This window comes from Schistocerca americana, chromosome 1 (genome assembly GCF_021461395.2).
Source record: "Schistocerca americana isolate TAMUIC-IGC-003095 chromosome 1, iqSchAmer2.1, whole genome shotgun sequence".
Taxonomy (NCBI): domain Eukaryota; kingdom Metazoa; phylum Arthropoda; class Insecta; order Orthoptera; family Acrididae; genus Schistocerca; species Schistocerca americana.
In genome coordinates this window covers 259,250,109-259,276,739 of record NC_060119.1, presented here as the reverse complement: position 1 = coordinate 259,276,739, position 26,631 = coordinate 259,250,109, and the positions used below count along the sequence as shown (strand labels likewise).

Sequence of the window (26,631 nt, the reverse complement as noted above, 5' to 3'; positions counted from 1 at the left end):
GAGGTTAAGAAATTCTGCTACCTAGGCAGTAAAATAACCAATGACGGACGGAGCAAGGAGGACATCAAAAGCAGACTCGCTATGGCAAAAAAGGCATTTCTGGCCAAGAGAAGTCTACTAATATCAAATACCGGCCTTAATTTGAGGAAGAAATTTCTGAGGATGTACGTCTGGAGTACAGCATTGTATGGTAGTGAAACATGGACTGTGGGAAACCGGAACAGAAGAGAATCGAAGCATTTGAGATGTGGTGCTACAGGCGAATGTTGAAAATTAGGTGGACTGATAAGGTAAGGATTGAGGAGGTTCTACGCAGAATCGTAGAGGAAAGGAATATGTGGAAAACAGTGATAAGGAGACGGGACAGGATGATAGGACATCTGCTAAGACATGAGGGAATGACTTCCATGGTACTAGAGGGAGCGGTAGAGGGCAAAAACTGTAGAGGAAGACAGAGATTGGAACACGTCAAGCAAATAATTGAGGACGTAGGTTGCAAGTGCTACTCTGAGATGAAGAGGTTACCACAGGAAAGGAATTCGTGGCGGGCCGCATCAAACCAGTCAGTAGACTGATGACCAAAAAAAAAAGTTCTAAGTTCTAGGGGGCTGATGACCACAGAAGTCCCACAGTGCTCAGAGCCATTTGAACCATTTTTTGAATACACACACACACACACACACACACACACACACACATATATATATATATATATATATATATATATATATATATATATATATATATATACGGTCTATGATGTCCCACATAGCTTCTAGACCACTTTTAGCACCAGACCCCTGCTAGCGTAGGAAACATCTGACCAACTTTTACACAATAACCTAGATAACGGCAAAGTAGCAAACATTTCTTCCATAAGATAATCTAAAGGAGATCGAAACGTGAAAAAATAAAGCCTGTTAAATTCCCTTCAACGCTGACAGACTGAAATTCGGAATGTTGATCGACATCATTCGGTTGATCTGCTAACTGTTAGAACTAATATATTATTAAATATTTTGCACATTTTTTCCGTAGTGGAGAACTACATTTGACAGCTTGTATCGTGATTGATATTAATTCATTTTGACTGAGCTCTTATTAAAGTAAAGCTTGTTCAATTTATTACAGAAGTAATACTACACCAGTTAACAAAGATGCACATGAGATACCAAGTGAGTTATTATGTAGACCAAAGCCGTACGGAAGATGCTGCACGTAGTACTCGTTGCCATGTGAGACTGCAGTGAAGCGCAGAAGACGTCAGTTGCTATTCCTGAGAGTGTACTTAGGCCCTTCCTTTGATCCTCTCCAGGAGAGACTGCCGCAGTTGCCCCCTGCTGACCTTTCCAGTGGCCATGCGAGGGATGGAGTCTACTAGGAAGACACCCCCATGTAGCAGCTTCTCCTCGCTGCCCCGGGCTTTCTCTGAAATGCAACACATGCCGCGTCTTCATTTCTCTGCAGTGAGAGCTGTGGGTTATGTAGACAACAGTGGTGTAGCACATAAGGGGTTCCCTCTTAATGATAGGTATAACAACACGCCAGATGTGGGGGTAACTTGCAGTAATGTTAGATGATAATAATAATGGTAAAACCCACACCATGATATGTAAAAATAGTGACTAATGTTTTATTATAACTTTAAATTGCACCTACGTAGTTCTCAGGGGATGACTTATATCTAAATGACAACATCTCTGAAAAAGGCGTTACAGACGTAGCTTTGAACGCACTAAGCTGTTGCAGATAATTTTCTGCGAGAGTCAAGCGTAGTGCCTGTGAATAGCTTTGTAACAGCCATTAGAGCACAATGCTACGTAACAGTTTGTCAAAAACAATCAATAGAGATAGATGAGATGCTGATGTAAATGTACGCATCAGAAGTTGTTGGCAGTGATAAATGTTTCCACTGTACGTTCAGACTTCATCGTGAGAAACGTTATGATGAAGCACCACCATTGGTCCGTATGTCAACAACCGTTTTACACGAACAAGTGTGACGTTAATAAAGGTTTGCATGAGTGAAATGTTTTTCTTAATTTGTACCTCTCCTCCCTCCCCGCCCGCCCGCACACACACACACACACACACACACACACACACACACACACAAAGCGAATGGAAAAACGTATGGGATCTGTTTTTTCACAAGATCCATCTTCACATGGGGTTCAACCTGGTGTTGTAAGTTTGACGTCAGTTAGGACAAGACAGCCAATAATCACAGAGCACTGTTTTCTGCATATCGTTTCAACGGACATCCAAATAAGTGTGCTGTCAACGCTTAAATTGTTTCCAAGTGTTGTCTTCGGCGACACCTTCCAAAAATGTTAGAAACGTTGCCAACATTGCATTTTTCGTTAGCATACGTAGTCAGGACTGCAAGTAAGGCTCTTGGTGCAACGTATGTCGATCACTCAAAACTACACAGGTGTGAGCAGAAATTTGGAAGCACCATAAACATAACATATTACCATGTTTAATATGGTGTAGGAAATTCGCTGCCATTCAAAACAGCTTCCAGTCGTGTCGGAATAGACAAATACTGGTCCTGTATGTTTTCGAAGAAAATCTTGTATCATTAATTCTGTATAATAGTGGCAAGTTCAGGTAACGATAAGCGAGGTAAAAAGCGGTCTTGCACCGTTCTCTGCAAAGTAGACCACGAAGGCTCAATAATATTCAGATCTGGTGATGGTGGTGCCCGCAAGAGATGCAACAATTTATCTTGCGCACACAAATCCAGGCCTGGATGCTCCTAGCTGTGTGATGCGGGGCACTGTAGTGTTGTAACACAGCATGACCATTAGGGAACCAACACTGTAGCATGCGCCGGACCTGATCTGCAAAAATCGACAATATTTCACTCTTGTGACGTAAACTCGACCAGAAGATGGAAACACTGTGAAATAAGAAACATCAGATGAAATGACATTTTTGCATAATTGCTTCATAGACCAGGTTTTAAGCCTTCGGTATCAAGTTATCTTGTTACTGGTATTTTCGTCACTGATGACTGGTTCTGGAACTCCAACACGCCCTCGGTTCCCTGATTACGGAGCTCCCTACGTCTTGTTTCGGTGTGACAGTGTTCGAGAGTGCGGGCATTCGCTCGTGCGATGGCTTTTGCAGTTGCCCTCGTATTTCTCGTAACAATCCTCTTTAATAACGGTCAGTCACGACCACTGAACCTACACTTTCGTTCGCGTTGTGACTTAGAGGTTGATGCTTTTCCGCTTTCCCTGCAGGCGGTATAAATGGTCGATGTGGCGCCTCTAGAAACACCAAACAATTCGGCTACCCTACTTACGGAAGGACCCAGCGACGATCACCAATAATTTGCCCACTTTAGAAGGCACTGAGCTCCGAGATAATGCACTCACGACTACTCAGAATATTTTTATGACTACGAGTGATACATTCAACGCGTCGAGGACATTGCATAGGTGCCGTTTGCGGTCAAATACAAAGGCGCAACCTGCAAGCTTGGATAGCATCGGTAGTTCCGTTCATGCGTTTCTTTCTCATGATGTTGCATATTTTTGTCCAACCCCTATACATTACACATGTCTAACGTACCAAGCCGTGGTAGGTGAAAATCACCACCAGAAGCGTGGATAGTAAATCGAAAGGGTTGCAAAGAAACGACGGGTCCCCTTACAGACAGATGTATCGATTTGCTACGGAGCGACCTTCCTTGCCGCCAAAACTACGGTGTTAACCACCGGAATACAAAATGAACAAATCACAGGCCCGCGCTTAATTGTGGATGTACTCTTTCCTGCAGAAAGCGTAGCTGGCTTCATTTCAAATAGACAAAGAGAGCCTATGTTGCAGAATGTCACCTAGGGAGATTCTTTTCCCTTATTCAACATACAGCTGATAGAAAATTAATATTGAAGGTCTGAGTAAGGTCGATGAAGCTGCCGGCTCATAACTAGGTAACACAACCAAAGCTGTGCGAATATCTCTGCAGAGGAAGGGTTCGAAAAGACAGTTGTTGCTGGGACCTCGAGAACTGCAGATGCATAGAGGCAACATCAGATTTGAGTGACGTTCCACACTGCCTAGATGTGGCTCTTCCAATACTTTAGTCGTACAGCGTTGTGGCTTCCTCTTAACTGTCAATTTGTGGTTTAGTTAATTTTCAAAGAGAAAATTAGTAGAAGCTGAGACTTCTGATTTTCCAGCGCTAGTCAATGGTTTAATTGTGTTAAAATATTAGCCTAATAGTTAACTTACACATCTTGTATGGTTAGAAAGGGAGTTTTACGTGTGATACGCTGAAGCAGCTGTAAATGGATCATGCTCATAGCAATAAAAATCTCATTTACATTACTTTCATGAATTTATTTCAGGATGACATTGTGCAACTAATATATACAGAGTGTTAAATGTATCCGTTGTGCACAGGACACAGAGATGACAGTTTGGGTTGGGAATGACGCCACACCGCTTTTCTTTTTTTTTTTTAATTTTGTAATTCATTACACATACGGAACAGACATTCGCTCCGTATATACCATTTCGGCTCTTACGGAATTTGTGAAGAGAGTTCATCAAAATGCTACTGATAATAAAAAAAACACACACACACACACAGCCGGCCGGTGTGGCCGAGCGGTTCTAGGCGCTTCATCTGGAGCCGCGCGACCGCTACGGTCGCAGGTTCGAATCCTGCCTCGGGCATGGATGTTTGTGATGTCCTTAGGTTAGTTGGGTTTAAGTAGTTCTAAGTTCTAGGCGACTGATGACCTCAGATGTTAAGTCCTATAGTGCTCAGAACCATTGGAACACACACACAAAATGTTTGATACTTCACTTGTTAGCGTAGTCATTCCTAAGAATATGAGGTTCCTCATGTGATTGTGCGCGATTCAACAGCAAAGGTTTTTAGTTGAACAGCTGTGTACACTGTATTTGTTATTAAATCCCAGAACCTTATAGATGGCCGTTATGAGCAATGAAGTGTAGCAAGTCACAGACTCGTAGCGCCGCACAGGGCGGCGCTGCAGTAACTGTCTTAGCTGCCGTACCGTCTATGGGGACGCAGCACTCCTGTTGTACTGTGGCTGGTGCCCTCTGAATGCTCCAAGTCTGCGAGCATTCCCTGTGCTGGCAGTTAAGTGACAGTTCCCTTAAAATGGTAGAGTTTAGCTAATGTACGAAGGTCGTAGCGCCACTGTGAGCCAAGTAGTGTAAGCCCAGCCGAGCCAACAAAATGGTTCAAATAGCTCTAAGCACTATGGGACTTAACATCTGAGGTCACCAGTCCCCTCCGAGCCAACAGAGTGCCGTGCTAACGATTGTCTCTTGAGATGCACAAGTAGCCGAAAAACAGAGTAAGTATTAGAAGGCTGCGCTTTCAAATAGCATTTACAGTCAATATTCTCACAAAATACTTCTTACTTTTATGTAATTAAAGCTTAAAAATCGTTGACTATCAAGATTCAGTCACGTGATCGAAAACGCTCTGTTGTTGGCTGAAGCTCTGATCACGTTACCGACTAGGAATAAGACGAAGTTACACGTGTGTTACATGTGTGTTAGCGGAAGTTACAAGGATTTTACATACTTTTTCGGCATACGGTTTATCTATGTAGTGATGGAAAACGCAGTTCAACTTTTACGTGACAATAGATAGGAAGGTTGTAAACGCTGATAGTGGAATCCTTGTGAAAGTTGATCCGTTTATGCTCCACTCGTTTAGAGCGGCGATATGTGCAACGGTGGAAATTCTCTTCGCTGCTCCCTGGAACATCATTAAACTCGCTCGAAACTAAGGAATGAGAGAACTTTTGCAAATGGTTTCGTATATTGTAACTACACCCCTGGAAATTGAAATAAGAACACCGTGAATTCATTGTCTCAGGAAGGGGAAACTTTATTGACACATTCCTGGGGTCAGATACATCACATGATCACACTGACAGAATCACAGGCACATAAAAAACAGGCAACAGAGCATGCACAATGTCGGCACTAGTACAGTGTATATCCACCTTCCGCAGCATTGCAGGCTGCTATTCTCCCATGGAGACGATCGTAGAGATGCTGGATGTAGTCCTGTGGAACGGCTTGCCATGCCATTTCCACCTGGCACCTCAGTTGGACCAGCGTTCGTGCTGGACGTGCAGACCGCGTGAGACGACGCTTCATCCAGTCCCAAACATGCTCAATGGGGGACAGATCCGGAGATGTTGCTGGCCAGGGTAGTTGACTTACACCTTCTAGAGCACGTTGGGTGGCACGGGATACACGCGGACGGGCATTGTCCTGTTGGAACAGCAAGTTCCCTTGCCGGTCTAGGAATGGTAGAACGATGGGTTCGATGACGGTTTGGATGTACCGTGCACTATTCAGTGTCCCCTCGACGATCACCAGTGGCGTACGGCCAGTGTAGGAGATCGCTCCCCACACCATGATGCCGGGTGTTGGCCCTGTGTGCCTCGGTCGTATGCAGTCCTGATTGTGGCGCTCACCTGCACGGCGCCAAACACGCATACGACCATCATTGGCACCAAGGCAGAAGCGACTCTCATCGCTGAAGACGACACGTCTCCATTCGTCCCTCCATTCACGCCTGTCGCGACACCACTGGAGGCGGGCTGCACGATGTTGGGGCGTGAGCGGAAGACGGCCTAACGGTGTGCGGGACCGTAGCCCAGCTTCATGGAGACGGTTGCGAATGGTCCTCGCCGATACCCCAGGAGCAACAGTGTCCCTAATTTGCTGGGAAGTGGCGGTGCGGTCCCCTACGGCACTGCGTAGGATCCTACGGTCTTGGCGTGCATCCGTGCGTCGCTGCGGTCCGGTCCCAGGTCGACGGGCACGTGCACCTTCCGCCGACCACTGGCGACAACATCGATGTACTGTGGAGACCTCACGCCCCACGTGTTGAGCAATTCGGCGGTACGTCCACCCGGCCTCCCGCATGCCCACTATACGCCCTCGCCCAAAGTCCGTCAACTGCACATACGGTTCACGTCCACGCTGTCGCGGCATGCTACCAGTGTTAAAGACTGCGATGGAGCTCCGTATGCCACGGCAAACTGGCTGATACTGACGGCGGCTGTGCACAAATGCTGCGCAGCTAGCGCCTTTCGACGGCCAACACCGCGGTTCCTGGTGTGTCCGCTGTGCCGTGCGTGTGATCATTGCTTGTACAGCCCTTTCGCAGTGTCCGGAGCAAGTATGGTGGGTCTGACACACCGGTGTCAATGTGTTCTTTTTTCCATTTCCAGGAGTGTAGATTGTCGACTACCAGTCATGAGCTAGGAGCCAAAGTACAAAAAAGTTATTCTTGCCAAATCTTAGTGCTGAAACGCAAGAAATTCAGTAGACACACACATCCTAGCAGGCGCTTTCTGCCATAATGGATATGTATCTACCAGCGTTGCAAGACGTCACATGTTCGACTCCAGGAATTGTCATTTACTATTAAAAATTTCACACGAAATACAAAAATAGCCTTAGCAAGACTGATTGTAGCAGTATTTTCGATGGTAGGATGTGTCATTTATAGCTTCACATTAATCGTAATCTATGAAATGGACAACAGAGGATAAATACATGCCGGCCGGAGTGGAAGAGCGGTTCTAAGAGCTACAGTCCGGAACGGCGCGACCGCTACGGTCGCGGGTTCGAATCCTGAATTGGGCTTGGATGTGTGTGATGTCCTTAGGTTAGTTATATTTAAGTAGTTCTAAGATCTAGGAGACTGATGACCTCAGCAGTTAAGTCCCATAGTGCTCAGAACCATTTGATAAATACATTTACTACCCGAACAAACAATTCGCAATTTTGGAAAGCATTGCTAGTAGTGTAGATACCGTCATACGTCCACAGTATAACGAAGTTTAGGGCGTTGAGGTTTTTTGTACGGAGAGAAACAAAGCGAGCACAGCACGCACATAACACCAACATACGGGCTGTGATGTTCGTGAGTGTAAACTAACGTCAGTGTCTGAAGCAGACTTACTCCATCTTTATGTAAGATAACGAAACTTTAAAAGTTTAAACAATAAGGACCCTAGCTGGACAGTACGAAGATAAAAAGAACTTAGTTTCTCATAAAGTAAAACCTGTGTGGTCACACTAACTACAAAATATCTTTTTGAACGTGACGTGTGTGAACAGCAATTGGAATCGTAAGCGCAAGTAATCAACAAGGAATACACAGTAATAATTTGTTTCTCATCGGTGTGGTGAAGTGTTGTACTTCTGAATATGAGAGGATTGTCGAGTCGCTTGACAAATAAAATTACGAGCGTGATATTGGATATAACGACAATTTTCACTGAGAGTTTTCTTTCGCTGAATGGCGCTGTCCTTCCCTGTAACAGAGGGAAAGCGTATCTCTAACGCAAACATATTTTTAATTAACTTGGTGAACTTGTGCATGGAAGCGGTAGCAATTTGCCGGTAGAGTGCAACCACATTTTGCGAATATTCTCATACTCCGGAACATTCAAAAACAATTTTTCAGCTGTTTTTATATACTGGGTGGAGAAAAATAGTCTCACGAAATTTTAACCCTGGATAGCTGATGCCAGGAGCAACCAAAATTACTAATGCTTTGTAGGTCGACAACGCGCTCTGTTTGGCCGTGAGATTGCCCTGTTGCCGTTCGTCGGTTGACGGGCAGCGTTATGGTTGTCGGTTCACACATACAAACGTCCCTCACCCCATCGCCGTCCAAACGTGATACGTACAAGTATCGAAAAGGTCTTGCTGTTTGTCTCCACCTCACGTCAGAGGCATTCACACATAAGCTTCGCTTCGGAGCACACACACACGTGACCTGCGATTTAGTCATACAGTAAGCATGGCGGCACAGTATTCGTTTGAAGAACGAGATATGGTTTTTGTTTATGGACTAGCTGACGGTAATGCGTATGAAGCTCGACGTTTGTACGAGGAACGGTACCCAGCAGGGACGCCACACACAGCCGCAAACGTTTACAGCAATTCACCGACGACTTGGCGAACCAGGCTCGTTAGCGGGATATCATGGTGATGGTTGATGCTGGAAGACCTCAACACGACGGCATGCTGCATTTGAAGAGACTGTTATTGAGCGCTTCGAGGAAGCACCTACGACAAGTACTCCAGTGGTTGGACACGACATGCGGGTCACTCATAGGTTAGTCTGGGAGGTTTTGAGGGATGACGGCCATCATCCATTTAGTTTCCAGCCTGTTCAAGATCTAAATCCTGTGGCGGACTATGAACACCGGCTAGAGTTTTGCCGGTGGTTTCTACGGCGTGTTGCACGAGATCCCGACTTCCCCGCCATTGTGTTGTTTACGGACGAGTGCAAAAAATGTTCAAATGTGTGTGAAATCTTATGGGACTCAAGTGCTAAGGTCATCAGTCCCTAAGCTTACACACTACTTAACCTAAATTATCCTAAGGACAAACACACCGACACCCACGTCCGAGGGTGGACTCGAACCTCCTCCGGGACCAGCCGCAAAGTCAATGACTGCAGCGCCCAGACCGCTCGGCTAATCCCGCGCGGCCCGACGAGTGCACCTTCCATCGTGATCGCCCTTACAACACTCGTAACGTTCATTACTGGACAAGGGGAAAACCTCACGTCACGTGTGTCCATGGACACCAGGAACGCTTTTTGCTCAACATTTCGGCAGGCATTGTGGGTGACCATCTGATTGGGCCGGTCCGTCTACCTCCTCAACTTACCAGGGTAAATTACCTAAGTTTTTGCAAGAAACTCTACCCAGCCTGCTGGAAGGTATTCCACAAGACATACTGCTGTGCAAGTGGTTGCAGCATGTTGGGGCGCCGGCACATAACAGTCGTGCTGTGCGCTGATATTTAAATGAACTTCTCGACTGCCGGGTAATTGGCAGGAATGCTCGTAGGACATGACCCCCGCGATCACCAGAGCTCACGCCACCGGACTCTTTCCTGTGGGGATTTTTGCAGGTTCTAGTTAACCCACTCGGATGAGAACCACCTAGAACCGACGAGAAATTAACGGATCGCATTCAGCATGCCACCAATCACATCAGGGCAATGCCAGGAATCTTTGAAAGAGTTCGACGAAACACCGTTCGACGTTACCATGCTTGTGTCTCGTCAGAGGGTCGCCAGTTCGAGCATCTGCTTTAGGTTAACAATACCCTAGCTACAAAAAAGGCCCTTTTCAGGGCCGACACAATTAGTAAGAGACTAACAGTTGTTGACGGGTTTGTTATCGGTACGCCTTATCATGAAACTACAATGGATGTGTCGGGCCCACGGTGGATTCTCCCCCAGAGTGAAAGGCTGGTGCGCTACCATCGAGCGAGTGGGCCGCCTACGATGCATCGCTATCTCCGGCAGGCAAAGCATTCGCGGTCATGCGTTGTCCAGAGCATCCGGCCACAGGGCAATTCCGCAGCCAATCGGAGCGCGTGGCGCCAAGTTTCCGTAGTTTACAAATTGTGCGGTGTCTACCTACACAACATTAGTAATTTTGATTCCTACTGGCATCAGCTATCCAAAGTTAAAATTCGTAACGCAGTTTTTCTCCATCCTGTATGTACTTGTACAATGTGATACTACACAACATTTGTAAACCATTTTCCGAAAAATATATTCGAAAGCAAGACGTCATTGAACTAACATAAGCCAGTAGGAGCAGCGAGCTAGACAATGACGTTACAGGCATCACATGACTCGAATGGAGCGTTTCAGGCGGTCTTCAAATTACTGATTTTCTTTTTCGTTTCTGAGGAAAAATGCATGTTAGGAGCCTACAATGAAATAATAATTTAAGACAGTTTTCAGAAAGCAGCCAAATACCCTATTGCCGTGCACCAAAGGTTGTTTGTAGGCACTGTTACAACACTGGCGATTGTTTAGTTTGTTGAATTTTGTTTGTTCCTCCTTTGGTTAGTGGTGAGACAACTGTCGCCAAATGCTGTAAAGTGCACGCACAGTTCTTGTCTTCGTTTATCATTGTAGCTAACTACTATGAAGGACAGAACGAATCGATGTCACAACATTTATTACAAACAGTGCGAATACAATTCTAACTTTTCTGAATGGTGTCCAAGCAAAAGTCACTCGGTCACAAAGATCTAAACTAAACAGTTAGCTTGTCCCAGATTCCAAGTGCATTCGAGATATGCTAGCTTGTACGATATCGTCCAGTATGTAAACACACTGTAACGTAGCAGATTATTACGGAATAACATTTATTGCAGTAAGATACGCAGACTTGGAGCCGTTGGCTGTAAGGAGGCTGCAGAATTGTGTCTTAGCGATGACTCATAACACAGCTATCGCTACGAGACAGCGTGAGAACGGACTACTGTGTCGTCTAGTACGAACGTATATACATACTCCCTACGAATGTAAATAAACCATAGTAAATATTATCCAATTCGTTTCAAACTTGGTATACTAGTTTTTGTTATTCAGTAGATCTCATCCAAATTTCGACTTTTTCTAAAAAATGGCTCTAAGCACTATAGGACGTAACATCTGAGGTCATCAGTCCCCTAGACTTAAACCTAACTAACCTAAGGACATCACACACATCCATTCCCGAGGCTGGATTCGAACCTGCGACCGTAGCAGCAGCGCGGTTTCGGACTGAAGCGCCTAGAACAGATCGGTCACAGCGGCCGGCTTCGGCTTTTTATCTGTTATAGTTTCGGAGACTGAAAAAATTACTTAAGCCATAAAACCGACAATCAGTTCACAGAAGTTTGTTAGGAATAATAACAGTTGGTCTTTTGTTATCATTTGAAATCATTACCAGAATTTTCAGGATATAACACAACTTAATTGGATTTTTACTTTTCAGAAACTTTAGTTACTTTGCATTTTTTAATATAAAATTAATGAAAAGTTAATATTTGGTTATCATGTTGTGTGAATAAACTGGAATGAATGAGAGTGTGTATGTGGGACATACATTAAAATTCAATATTGTTTTCTGTAAAACTTGTCGAAATCGGACCGTGGGAAAGATGTATTGTACCCACGTTGCTGATGACGTATGTCGAGGTGTGCGTACTTTTATAAAAGAGCAGCCAGAATATCAGTTGAAAGTGTAATCGGTTTATAAATTAATTTCAAGATTATTTTTTCATTTCGATCTTTTTTATTAAACATTATATTAATATCTCCATTTTGGAATGACGTAAATAACTTTCTGAAGAGTGATTGGCTTAGGCAAGTTTTGCCGCAAGAATGATATAGAAGGATCACTCTGATTGGTCAGTCAGACTGATCAGCCAATCAGAATTAAGAGGTTCCCACATACAGAAAGTTAGATATGCAGAGAGTGGAGTAGCATCGAGATAGTCGCTCGCTAGCTATCGGATGTACAAGGTCCTGTTAGATGTCACGGTGCGCATTATGTGTAAAATGAAGGAATATTGAGTTCCTCGCATTTTGTACGAATCATGACTAAAGCTGTTGCAGTTATGCACATTTTGATGAAACGGGACATTTCTGGATTGATTTGTTGGAAAGTTATGAGTTTGTGAAATTTCGGCCTTTAGTGAAACATTCACGTGGCATTTTCTGCGTTCATCATGGAACACTTGGCGAACACTTCTATTATAGAAAACCACTGATAAGACCGAATGTGAAGCTCGCTTATAGTAGAGTATCAGTGATTGCTAGTTAGTGTATTCCATCGGGTGAGACTGGAAATCGATTTCTGGCTGCTTTTCCGTGTGAAATTAGTTGGTTTGTCTTTGAACTGAGAATGATATAGTAGTATCTCACTAAATGTGGACTTGATAGCCATTCCCAATTGTTGCCTAAACAATAAAAAGCCTAGTCTTGGAATTTTCGGACACTTATTAAAATCAAAGTACATTATACCACCGCCCGAAATATTGGAAAAAATTAATTTGCAGGAATTGTTTCGCAGCTAGAGTTACGCAGCCTCTGGATGGAAGGTATTAGGCCCGTTTTCTTCAACGCTGATTTTTCGCTATCTAGTAAGTACGTACAATTGCAGAGTGAAGGGACGTAGAACGGAGGCCGTACTGAGGTAGGTGGACATTTAATAAGAGAAGTACGAGGTACGAACCGACCTCGCCCCGCCGCACCTCGCAGACCACTGCAGAACTCCAAGTGACTCTCGTAGTCAACTTCCATAGTACTCGTAGACAACTAACTGTAGCTGGGCAGTGCGACCCCCAAAATACGCTGTGAGAGGAAGGATTCTATCAGGCTCTAGTTCAGTGCACGTGACTGACGTCCCACAGTACTTCGGTCACGTTGGTGCCCTTTGGCAAAGTTGGTGTCTCCCCGCGGGTATGACGAGAACTACAATGTCGCTATATTGCTTACGTCTGCTGAGCAGGCAACCCCGCAGACAGGGCCGTACTGCGGGAGGTCGCTGCGCAACTTGCATACAGCAGACGCAATCTCATAACATCTTAGTCTTGAGTGTTTAAAGAATTTCTTCCTGGTTGTTGGTAGTTGCCTGGATTGTATGCACTTTTGCCTCCTAGAATGATGTAAAATTGTAACTATTATTAGAGCTTAGTTAGACCCGTAGAGTTCGTGATGTACGCGATTCCTTACGACGACGTAAACCATATGTCGAACATGTTAACCTAAAATTGATGTTCTGTGTAGGTACAAGGTTATAACAACCTTCAGGTTGGTAAAGAAACCTTTTCATAACTCGACTATTTAATTACATCTATACCTTTAATATCAGCAGCTGATAAAAGTTAAATCTTTTTTTTACACTAGAAACTTACAAATGAAGTGAGATAGTGCTACAGATTACTCCAAAGTCGCAACATTCCATTTGCATTCTGTATACATCCACATATTCACCTGACGAAGGAAGTTCATGCTTTCAAAATGCGTCGTGGAGATAAATAGTGACTGGTAACAGTAAACTTATTGTTTCATTTGATATCAGAAACAGTCATGTTCTCACTTAAAGTTCGTAATGTACATTTTTGCCTTTTTTAAGGAGAACTGAAAAGTAATATTCCAGGAGTTTACCTGATGCATATTTTTGAAAACTGTTTTAACATCGGCAACTGTTAAATTAATATGTTGCAAGAGAAAGTATGAATGGTCTTACATTGAAGTTAATGCATTGAAGTTATTTTTTTAAGGGATAGGAGAGGGGAACACAGTCAACGTAAATTGCAGATACTTCTCCTCCAAATTCTACTATAAATAGCGAAGGTAACTTTTTTTTAATATTATAAGCTGGGAGTAGAAAGATCAGTAAGCTTACTTCCCAAACCCGTCTCCCTTGTCTCCAATAATTCATAAAGAAAATAGTCCTAGACAAAGAAAGCTATATTTGATCAATTTTTGTTCAAAGTTTGTCGGCGAAGCCATACCAAATGAATTCGAAAAAAGTCTGAAAGCTTACGAAGTGCCTTACTCGAAAATTACGTAACCATATTACGTACCAAAACAATACCACTACTCTGAGAGAGAAAAGTTTTTGTACTTGATTTCGTGCTTTTTCGGCACCTGTGAGTTGATAACAAGCAGGAATTCTAGAACTTTTAGGCTCAAATGATTTAGTCTTGTTAAAGAAAACGTGCAGTGATGCTAAATGTGTTTGGGGAAGACATCATCATCATCTAGAAGCAAAGACAAAGCTAACGTATAGAACCCACGTAAATTTCTGTTACACATACACACTCGACGAGTGTTATCAGAAGTCAACACTCATCACTGAATGTGACTTGCTTGTCAGCCTACTCTTTTGCGGACTGTCTATCAATGAAGAAATGAAACACATAAATTCCTTTCTAAATTATTTGCTACTATCAAATGTAATGAATTCACCAGGAACTAAAATTTTGGACATAATTTTCAAAACGATTTCTTTATTTGTTTGAGTATGAGAGTTCATGACTATAAATACTAGCTAAATTTTTAATTAAATTACTGTCAACGGTTTATCGTAGGTCAAAGTTAGTAAGATAGAAAGAGAGAAAGGTAGGGAGACGACTGATAAAGGAAAACTCAGTTGCCGGCCGGAGGACCGAGCGGTTCTGGGCGCTACAATCTGTAACAGCGTGAACAGCTACGGTCGCAGGTTCGAATCCTGCCTCGGGCATGGATGTGTGTGATGTCCTTAGGTTAGTTAGGTTTAAGTAATTCTAAGTTCTAGGGGACTGATGACCTCAGAAGTTAAGTAACATAGTGCTCAGAGCCATTTGAACCATTTGAAAACTCAGTTATCCAAAATAAGGAATTGAATCTTGTCCTTCAGTTAAGCAGTTATAATTTCCACTTGTATACAGTAAGGTCTTGATATGTGTGCAGGATGTAGTCAAGTGAATAAGAAAATTTTATAAACTTGGTTACGTGATATATTTGAGCTTTTTCCCTTGTATTTTGGTGTCTTGTGCTCCTTTCTTTCCAGTCAGAGAATACCTTGACAACCATTGTAACTATGAGCTGTTTCATTATGTTGCTTGCCGTTTTTAGGGTTCCGTACCTGAATCCGTAAAAACATAACCCTCACGGATCACCTTCTTGTCCGCATGCCTGTCTGTTGTCTGTCCGACTGATAAGGCCCTTATTTCTCAGGAACGGGTATTTGCAACAAGTTTAAATTTAAGTCACGTTGTGGACTGAAAAATTTAATTTCTCTTTAACGGGTAAATAAATTTGAAATACTAAGTTCTACGAGCTCCTGGCGGTGAACAAAATTTAAGGTTCTAACTCATTACGATGAAAAGATACGGCAATATGTGACATACTCTGATACCCTAAACTCACTCGTCCAGAACATGTAAATGAACTATATGTACGATGGGCGTTGAATAAGTAACGGAACATTTTGTTGCTCGGCCAGTTTCGGTTGACAAAATTTGAAATTTGGTGCGGGCCATAGAGGAATATTTCCTCTTTAGCCCCTATAGTTTCATGAAGTTTCAATAGATGGCGGCGCTATACATGCTGTAATTGGTATGCCTTCCAAGCAGAGAGCTGTCATTGATTTGTTTTTGGCGGAAAATCAGAGTTTCACTAATATTCATGTGCGCTTGCAGATGTCTACGGAGACGTCCCAGCGAACAAAAGCAGAGCGAGTCGTTGGGCAACAACGTCGCGGAAACCTGTCAGATTTCCATCATGCCGTGTGGAACGTGCGGACACAGTCATTCGAGATGACCAATAGCTCACAATCAAACACTTCGCTGGTCAAAATGGTTCAAATGGCTCTGAGCACTATGGGACCTAACTTCTGAGGTTATCAGTCCCCTAGAACTTAGAACTACGACCGTAGCGGTCGCGCAGTTCCAGACTGTAGCGCCTAGAACCTCTCGGCCACCCCGGCCGGCACTTCGCTGGTCAACTGGATGTCTTTGTAGTGCTGACCTATTCGTGCACCAATTGGGGTACTCAATGGTGTGAGACCGCTGTGTTCCTCACCGCCTAACAGAAGACTATAAACGGTATCGAAGGAATTGGTTGCGCGTTGTGAGACTGAGCGTGAATCTTTTATTGAACATCTACACATGAGATAAAACACGAGTTCATAATGGCGAGCGGGAAACAAAACGCCAATCCATGGATTGACACCATATTGCCTGCCCTCCGCAGAAAGTTCAAAGTCGGAACTGAACAGTTAAAGTTATAACGACGGTCTTCTGGGACTCTGGTTGGATTACTCTGTTTCATAAGCTCTCTCGTTACGCAACGATGAAGAGTATTGTGCTACCCACAAGAAATCTGAAGAAATGACTTCAGTGTGTTCGTCGTCACAAAGACACAAAAGAACTTCTCTCTTTCCATGCCAGCGCAAGGGCTCGCACGAGTCTGCGCACCTGAGAATTGCTCACACAGCTTCTTTGGACTGCTCTTTCTCATCCACCTTACACGTCGGTTCTCGAGTCTTCCGTCTGTTTGGCCGAATGAAGGATGTGCTCTTCGGGAAGCAGCACATGGATGATAGGGAGATTACTGATGCAACAAGACGTTGACTTCGACATCGACCAGTGATAGTGACATGCGGGAATACAGGCCCTCCGAGTAAGGTGGCATAAGGCCGCCGTAGTGAACCGAGGTTATGTTGAAAAATAGTGTTTTGTAGCAAAAAGAGTGGAGTATAACACGGCATATTGGAATCTCGAAGGAGACCAACCTTGCTTTCAGATACAGATGCGTTGCAGTAAATATTGACCGCCTCTCATATGTGTCAGACCTGATAGTCTAGCGCTGCACCGAGAACCTGGAAACCGAGAAGTCGAGGGATCGAATGTCGATTGGTCGATAGATTTTTCAGCCTTCATTTTGACATAGCCTTCACCTCTCGACGATGTGAGGAGGCGGCAGAAACAACACTGAGCCGTGGCTGGCTCGTGGTATGCGCTGGATTAAACCTTCGTTACGATTCTGCTTTTGGTCTCCCGCGGTTATCGCGATTATGCTGTTATCCTTTACAGCCGCGGGTGGCAGCAGAGGTGTGTATGAATACTCGCAGCTTGAACTATCTTTGACCTGGCGCTTATAGTTTCCGGCTGGGCGGTGTGCGACCAGCTGGTCGGTTGGCGTGGAGCAGCGAGGAATTCTCCCCGGGACGTAGTTTGGCCGGGGGCCGCTAGCTGTCTCTACGCGGTGTCGGAGTGTGTGGGGCTGTCCCCATTGCTACGAGGTCCGCGGTTCACCAACCCAGGACATGAAAGTTGAGTTTTGATTTAATCTACCAGCAAGTCAAGACCATACTGTGTCGTTTGGAGTTCGTTGTCGGCTGTTGGGATATTCAAAAGTGGCTCAAATGGCTCTGAGAACTATGGGACATAACTTCTGAGTCATCAGTCCCCTAGAACTTAGAACTACTTAAACCTAACTAACCTAAGGACATCACACACATCCATGCCCGAAGCAGGATTCGAAGCTGCGACCTTAGCGGTCGCGCTGCTCCAGACTGTAGCGCCTATAACCGCTCGGCCACTCCGGGCGGCTGTTGGGATATTCCCGCAGCAACAACGTGGTTTTCAAGTTGGAAAATTCTAGCCACCCTCTGGTGGAGTTTCACTGCATTTGGTTATTTGAATTGCAGCGCACCAGTGGAGTCTACTGACTTGTGGCCGTTAAAGTTCCGGTTACCTGTCCTAACCGTTGACGTAAATTTCAGGCAGTGTTGTTTCCTTATCGTGTTGTTGCTGTCCAGCACGGTGTGTAGTTTGACAGCTCCATGCATGACTGGTTGTGGGCGCCAATCAATATCTTCTTCGTTGTTCCCTTGAACTCGCTGTTGTGCACTGGACGGGTGAAGTGGAAGTTATCTTGTCGGTGGGTCCGTTGACTGTCGGTCGGTTGGGTTGTCGTCGGATCTTGAATCGTTGTCCCGACTGCCTGTCCCACCCAAGCGAGCGTTAGTGTTTGAATTCCAGGCCGACTCTCGAATATCTGAACGCCTTTTTTCATTTGTTCTTGTTGTTTGTACTTGTATGGCTTCCAGCCGATTTTTTTAAATTAATATTGTTTTGCCCTTAAGGCGTAAAATTCTTTAGGCCTTCAGCCTAATTTAAAGAACTGTTTCACGTAAGATCTTTGGCATTTTAAAGATCTTAATGTTGTTGAATTTTAAGTGTTAGGCTCTCAGCCGATTTGAAACTAATTTTTTTGCTCATCAGTTTTCTGCATTGTCTCCCTCTGACTGTTAGATAAGGCGGGTGAATTTCTCCCACGCACGAGAAACATATCACATTCACATGGGGGTGGCCTAGCAGTTGGGCAGTAATTTTAACGTCCAGAAATGCTCTGTCTGTGGGGTAAGGGACTGCCCGATGGGTGCGTCACCCCCCTTCGAGTAAGTGACATGGTACACTTCTTGGGCATTGATTTCACACTTGACCTGCAGCGCTCGATAGCCATCAACTACAGGCGTCTATTAAAACAGGTCAAAGCAGCGCTAACCGGTAACTGTGTTAGGACACGAAACATCCTGCAACGGACGTGCTATGCCAACGTTGATTTGACGTCGCGCATTCCCTGTGTGGCGTAGACGCTTCAAATCACGACATTTCTGGCCTGCCGCATGCTCGCCGCTATGGGACTCCCTATTAGTATGGGAATGCTGTTTAATATCTGCCTCGAGCACCTCACCTTCCCAAGGGTCATAGGGTTCTTGCACCTTTTTGATGTTCAGAGTAGAGAGAAGGCCCATTTTGTAGGCTCTAGCGTGAAAATGTGGCCATGTCATCCGATATGTCTTACAAGCTTGTTGCTGTATGCCTTAATGGGAATCTCTCTCGCTCCAATGATAGTGTCATCGGACATGCCAGCGCCATTATTCTACATTGACCACTTCTTCCTTGAATTAAGTTACATACGCACCTTGCTATTTTCTACATGCTTAACACCGGCGTGTGCGATGTACACCAGTATGCAACAGAACTGGGCGTCGAACGTGACAGAAAGGAAATGACCCATATAGAGTGGTGTTTTATGTGGCTGGTGGTGAACGACGTTTGACACATAATGATTAACGGAAAGCAGGTGTGTCAGTCTCGCCTACAGCAAATTCACCTCGCAGACGCTCCACAGTGTGTTACCTGCGAAGGATACGGATGACCATCCCATTGTCTGCGGATCGGCGAAGGATATTTGGCATTTCGTGCGCAATATGTTGACCTTCCACACACTCGTGGTCCCTACAGGATAACTGCAAAATTGCTCCTCTTCCCGGATGAAGTGTGATTTCCGAGAGAAAACAACGACGTGGATATACAGCCACGCCGTCCACCCCTTGTTCGGTGGCAATGAGCTGACAGTCCGCGATTTTTGGCACTATTCAAACGATCGACACTATGCGATTACACACAACCTCAGGTACCGACAACACTTCTCAAATTTTCTCTTGAGCGCCTTCCGTAACCTGTCTCCCAGATGGATTATCCGCGACAGGAAAAGTTGAACCACGAGCCCTTTTTTGTTAGAATTGAATTACCTACGAGGAAGGCATCGCTATTGTACGAGAACACAACGCATCAACAATCCATCAATAATTTCGCAGCGGGAACATTTGGTAGCCATTAGGGACTGGCTTTCATTTACCTTCCTCCCGGTATTATGAGTCGTATCATAGCACACTGGTGATGGTACGAATAAAAAATACGGTAGAGGACGTTTTTGGAAACCGAGAGGACGCAGGGTTGAATCCCTGTCGGAAAATAGATTTTTCAGTCTGTGTTTTAACATACCCTTCATCTCACAACTACATGAGGATTCGCCAGAAACGACGCATGGTTCGGACTCCACGTTAAACTGTAGGTCTCCTTTCCGCCCCTGGTAGGATAACTGGGTAAGGCGAAGTCGCTGAAATGTAAAATTGAAGGACTCGCAGCGGCCATTGAACCACACGAAATAATTATTATACACTCAGAGAGTGTGTCTCCTACCACTGCTAGTTCCTGATGATCTGTAAATATGAACTGCCACCAGGTGCAACGTATCATATAGATAGTAGTTTTTCCCTCGCTGAATATGCGAATGGGACACGGCCGCAATTCGCTAACACTGATGCAATGTATTATCCACTACGCGCTCTACAGTGACATCAGGAATATGTATGTAAATATAAAAGTGCTTTTCCTTCTGTCTTGATACCATCTGCTGCAGAGGAATACCGAGGCAGTATTATCCGACAGTCATAAACACACCTCCTTGCTTTATTTGGATCTTCTATGAAAGGTAATGAACTGGAACATTAATAGACACTGTGTTTAATTGATCACAAACCTCGTTCTCAACAGTATTTTCACAAGAGGAAATCGTGCAGTCATCTTTAAAATGGAAGTAAAAGTAAGCCACCACCAGTTCAGCAGAGCGCACAATTTTCCCACTCGTTAAAGGCGGAATGCGGCTTGTGTGTAGTGTCAGTCTGTCACCATCTCAACTTTAAACGAGCACACAAGAAGAGCTGTCCGCTTTGGAAGTTGCCCAATGAACTGGCGTACACCACAAAGACACCGCTCGATCGTTCAATCGTGAAACAACACACCAGATGTTTCGTAGAGGTCGTTCTCTGTCAGTAACACCAGCAGCCATGGAAGGATGCTGAGGAGAATGGAACAGATTTGCGCAAACGGGAGAGCTCTGTCGGTCCGAACAGTGGACAACCGCCTCCACACGTTCAGTTTAGCTCCTGTGCGTCAGTTACGAAAATCGGTACAAATATCCCTGTCCCCTGTCGCTCAAAGTGGACAAGGGAAAGGCTGGAATAGAACCTGGATCATTTTCGATGGATTGTCTTCACCGAGGAGTGCACTGATTTGCGTGATGTCTGATGTTTTCGTAGAAGAGTGTGGAGGTGGCCAAGAATCAATGCACAGATTCAGCTCAGAGGTGGGGCAGTCACGTTTTGCGCTGGTATCATGTCCGATGCCCCTCATCATTCTCCAGCGTAATTAAGGACTGTGCATTATAGGTTAAGAATCATCCCACCTTCTCTCCATTGCTACAATCATAAAGCACGAGCACACTGACCGTCCAGGAGCAAGGAATCAACTGAACTGCCCGTGATATCTGCTAACGCGAACCTGTTTGATTATGGATGGAACCAGTAGAGACCTGCATTGCACCATCAGAAACTCTTCTCACAGATTGGATGATATCAAGAGTCAAAGACTAGCACAGTATTTACCAACAGGTTTCAATCACCTTGTGAACATCATACAAAGGAACAACGAAACAGAATGAGATTTTCACTCTGCAGCGGAGTGTGCGCTGATATGAAACTTCCTGGCAGATTAAAACTGTGTGCCCGACCGAGACTCGAACTCGGGACCTTTGCCTTTCGCGGGCATGTGCTCTACCATCTGAGCTACCGAACCTGCAGGAGAGCTTCTGTAAAGTTTGGACGGTAGGAGACGATGTGCTGGCAGGAGTAAAGCTGTGAGTACCGGGCGTGAGTCGTGCTTCGGTAGCTCAGATGGTAGAGCACTTGCCCGCGAAAGGCAAAGGTCCCGAGTTCGAGTCTCGGTCAGGCACACAGTTTTAATCTGCGAGGAAGTTTTTTAACAACGAAACACATTAGAATGCACAGGATGGAGGTTCTGAGCGCTACCTAGCAGATGATTTTTATTTCACAGTCGAGCAAAGCGTTGCATTTTTGAAGCAAAATTATTATTTTTAAAATTTAATGAGGCTTATTGTTTCGTTCCCTGCAGTCGTTGAACCTAAGCCTGCCGTTCGCTCCCTCCCTCTCCATAGACACAGACCCAAACGTTTGCCAATATGCAGTGGCGCAATACTTCTGAGCAGGGGCGATCAAAATGTTTTAATTTACGCGCGTTGCTGCAGCGTACATATAACGCAGCACGACTCTGATGCGGTTATATAAGCACAGACATTAAGGCAAGGGACTAGTGTGACATTAATTTCTTTCCGAAGTGCATGCGATAAGTGCGTAAACTATGTCGACTATTCTGTTTCCTTTTTTTTCTCTTTTGCCCACCGAAGGACAAAAAACGATCGACATCTAACGGAGAATGAAGAATGTTTAAAGGGTACAAATCATTTCGTTTGTAACGGACGTCGCATGAAAGACGTGGTGAGCTCCATTTTATATATCGATCGTTATTACTAATTTTAAGGCAGTAAATGCTAAGTACTTGTTGTGAGTCATCCACCTCTCCTCGCCTCACCTTTTACCAGCTGCTTCAGTTCGTCAGTAGTGACGGTAGCGCCCTGGGCCAGTACGACGAAGGCTGCTGGGTGCTCCTGGTCCTCGTCGTGCGGCAGGCCCACCACCACTGCCTCAGACACCTGCGGATGTCCCAGCAGCCACGCCTCCAGCTCCGAAGGCGATACCTGCCGAAACATTCACTCCTCTGCACACCATCGCAAAGTACATATAGCATGCAGTTACAGACATTGCTTCGAGGTTGAGGTGGAGAACGAGGAAATACTACTTTTGGAGATAATGTTCGCCACGTTTGTGCCACCGCACGTCGCTCCTAGATTGTGCCGAATGGCAAGAGCCTCAGGAAGCGCAGCCTGTGTTGTCTGGGTACAGGTTTGGTGAATCCAGGTGCCTTCACCTGGGGTCTCGTAATCACCTCCACTACTGTCTGACTGTAAGCTCTGGACAAACAAAAACTCAGTATCAAGGTGTGCTGCGTACTAATGAGATGAATGGCAGTTGAGGCGGAACAGTCTCTCGCACTTCAGCTGAATAATCATTACCCGGGCAAGATGAGCTCTGTCTGCGTTGACCCTTATTTCTCTAGCTCTTCGTGGGACGTCCGCGAAGATTACATCAATTTCAAACAGTTTCAGTGGTGGGTGTGGTCTGCTGGACAGTGTTGACACCCAAATACCAAAGATATCTCGAAGTGTCTAATCATCTGAGACTCCGTCAACATAAGAAACAGCAGGGCTAGTAACAGACCACATCCTAAGGTAAATAACTTGCTCGTTTCTATCAAACGTGTGACAGGTTCGTTTGAAAAATTGAAGAATTTCTACCTTAACGAAGCCTCAGAAGGATTTGCTGGGCAACTGAAACCTAACAAGAGGCTATGTAATTGAAAACTTTCTGTTCGTGACAGTGAAGACTAGCTAAGTAAACAAGGTATTAAATACCAAATCAATTGGGGGGGGGGGGGGGGGGTATGCCATCTACAGGGAGTTAGTTTTAAATTTTGTAACCCTTAAATTTTCTAACCTTCGAGTACAATGGCTATATGTGGCAAAGGACTGCAACAGGAATAAGAAAGGAAAGATACCATCGACGTAAAGAAACTCATGAAAAGGATAAAGGGTAAGCTCGAGAAGTTACCATTATTTATTCTGACTTTCTGCTTACCATAGTTAGCCGACCACATTTCCGGAAGCTTTATTTGCCTTGAAGTAAGGCTATTTAACTCGTAACCTCTGCGCTGCTTTAAGCACCAACGCTGTGTCACGCCACCGTCCTATTCAACAGTTAGTCTACGTCTGGAAGTTGTAGTTTGTCAGCAGACGAAGATTACGAAACGCATTTATGCAACAGAAAGTGGTACCATATACACACAAATAAAGAATTACAACAATATTGTTTTTGGAGTACCATAAATACAAAGAGGTGGGCTGCTATGCTTACGTCACTAGAACATCGTCATGGCAGTCCCAGCTACAGTTTTGACATAGAAGAATACGTGAAAATGCTTTTAGAAAGATATGTACTATTCTGCTCCAGTGCACAGTTTACCTCCTGCTCGCTACCTCCTGCATGCCTCCCGCATTCTTCTGAGTGGCGGACTTCATGTTCACAAATATTTTGGTAGCAGATAATGTCGATTACGGTAAGATATCAAACGTAGGTCTCAAATAGTTACGAAACAGAGTGTTGTCATTATAGGAACATCACTCCTCTTTTGTAGCAGAAGCATAACGCGATTTAGACGGAAATTTTTTTCGAGATTTCATTCATTCATATAATTTTAAATTACCGTTATTTATGTGATATTCTATGCGTTCCTGTCTTATGATGATTTTGAAATTTTTTCGGGTATTCTAACTGTTGGCATCCGGCATAACACCTGGGATTTTGGAAACGTAATGTTTTCTGAAATACGTAAATTTTACTTGTTCTTGTTAGAGAAATTTATACCACCGTTAATTCAGAAAAAAACAGAAGAAAAGAGAGGTTAAGGATACTAGTGTGTGGAGAAACGTTTAATGGCGTTTGTTGGACTTATTAGTAGTTCTGTTCATCAGAGAGACACAAAAAGTCATAGCAGAGAACGGTAATTATTAGTTACACAGAGTGTGACGGGTACAAATGTAGATATTTTTATTCGTGACATACAACCGTGTACTGAACAGTGTTACATCAGTATTTACTTCATTTGTAGACTAGTAACTGTGGCTACTAGGAGTAGTAGGTCTTTATGTTGGTTGTATCTCCAAGTACAAGTGGCAAGCCATAATGCCTATTTTCTCCCGGGCCAGGAGGTCAGATGCTTAAGTGTGGATGTCTGGACTCAACACAGTTTATACTGAAAGACGCAGTCCACTTAGTGTGGAGTTACAATCATACAGAAACATCAGGCAGTAACTTATATTACTCTTCTGTGGGAAGATTGCTCAAAAACAAAAAGAAAACAACTAACGACCACCACCCTGTGTATACGGTGTGCTAGTTTTACACGACAAAATTCGTCATTTAAAGGTGCATTTGTACAAAGAGTGTTGTAGAAGAAAAACGATGCAGTGGAAGATGAAGTGTGATTCGTAATGAATACGCGATCGCCCTTTTCTCTAGATAAAAGCTGAGTGAAACCGGAATTTATTTTTCAGACCAAAAGAAAATCCTGCCATATATTACATTTCACATTTTTTTCCAAACTACTGCGATTATCAGCGATCTAAAACGTTAATAGCGAATTTCGTTGTACTTGTGAAGGAGAGATTTCAATGCTGGACAGCTGAACTACAGATTACAGTATCACACGTCGAAGGCTAGACTCAGCTCTCTTGTATTCACCTTTGATCACTAATACGAGGGTTATTCGGAAAGGAAGGAACGATCGGTCGCAAAGTGAAAACCACAGTAAAAATCCGATAAAGTTTTGCACAGGTGTGTTGGGCAGTGTCTCTAGTATGCTCATGGATCGCGTTACGCCATTCTTTTTAGTTTATGAGCACACAGGGTGCACATACGGATACCTAGAACAATAGTGTCTTCCGCCAATTACGAGGGCCTGGTGAGAAATTTTTCCTGAAGCTATGAAGCCAACATTACATAACTGTCGTACGTTTTCTTCTTCAAGACAATCCTCAGCCGCATTCTGCAGGGCCAATGAAGATGCTCCTGCATCGTTTTCAGTTGGAACTGTTTGATTACCCACAGTACAACCCCTAATTGTCTCCCTGTGAGTTTCATCTCTGCTCACATGAACCGCTGGCTATGAAGACAACATTTTGGCACAGACAACGAGCTATAGGCCAGCGTACAGAATCGGTGGAAAGCACTGGCTGCTTCTTTCTATAACGAGGGTATTAGGAAGTTGGTACAAAACTAAGACAAACGTCCAATTCGGATCGGCGACTATGGAGATAAGTAGCTGGAAGTGGTAGCTAATTGTTGCAAATAAAACAGTTTTGATTTTCACTGTGCTTTCCATTTCGCGACCTATCGTTCCTTGCTTTCTGAATAGCCCTCGTAACAACTGACAACAGTACTGAAATAAAAAGAAATTGAGTCACATGGCATTCAGAGTGTAGCAATCACTGATATTTTGAAAATTGGAAAATATTATTTTAAAAGCTTTCTAAAAAAATTTATGGCATTTATGCTAATAGAAATTGTCTCAGAATTATGAAAATTCCATAGGCGACGTGAAGTTTATACCTATGTTCTGAATACGATTTTACGCCGAAGTAGAGACCGGCGGTGGGAGGACAATTTTATAAGTAGTAAGGAAGAATACTAGTGCAGGTACAATTCACAATGATTAAATGTAATGTCCACAGCAGAGACGAGGAACGAGTTCTTAACTTTAAGAACTCACGTGAACACCACGGTATTTGACGAGTTCCTTTACTCTGTCGACGACGTAAAAGTTGCCATCAGCGTCGTAGTGCCCCACGTCTCCGGTGTGGATCCAGCCCTCTTTGTCCACGAACTCCTCCATGATGGCCCATCCTTTGAAGAACAGCTCGCCA

General features: G+C 44.2%; 1 protein-coding gene across 1 annotated transcript; it reads right to left on the bottom strand.

Annotated features, from left to right (window-relative positions):
* Nucleotides 1-1,241: 1,241 nt before the first annotated feature.
* On the bottom strand, nt 1,242-26,631 carry LOC124602293 (4-coumarate--CoA ligase 1-like). The gene is made up of 3 exons (XM_047136312.1): nt 26,478-26,631; nt 22,626-22,791; nt 1,242-1,428 (listed from the first exon to the last, which is right to left on the bottom strand). The coding sequence occupies exons 1-3, from the start codon at nt 26,598-26,600 to the stop codon at nt 1,289-1,291; spliced, it is 429 nt and encodes a 142-aa protein (XP_046992268.1). The 5' UTR covers nt 26,601-26,631; the 3' UTR covers nt 1,242-1,288.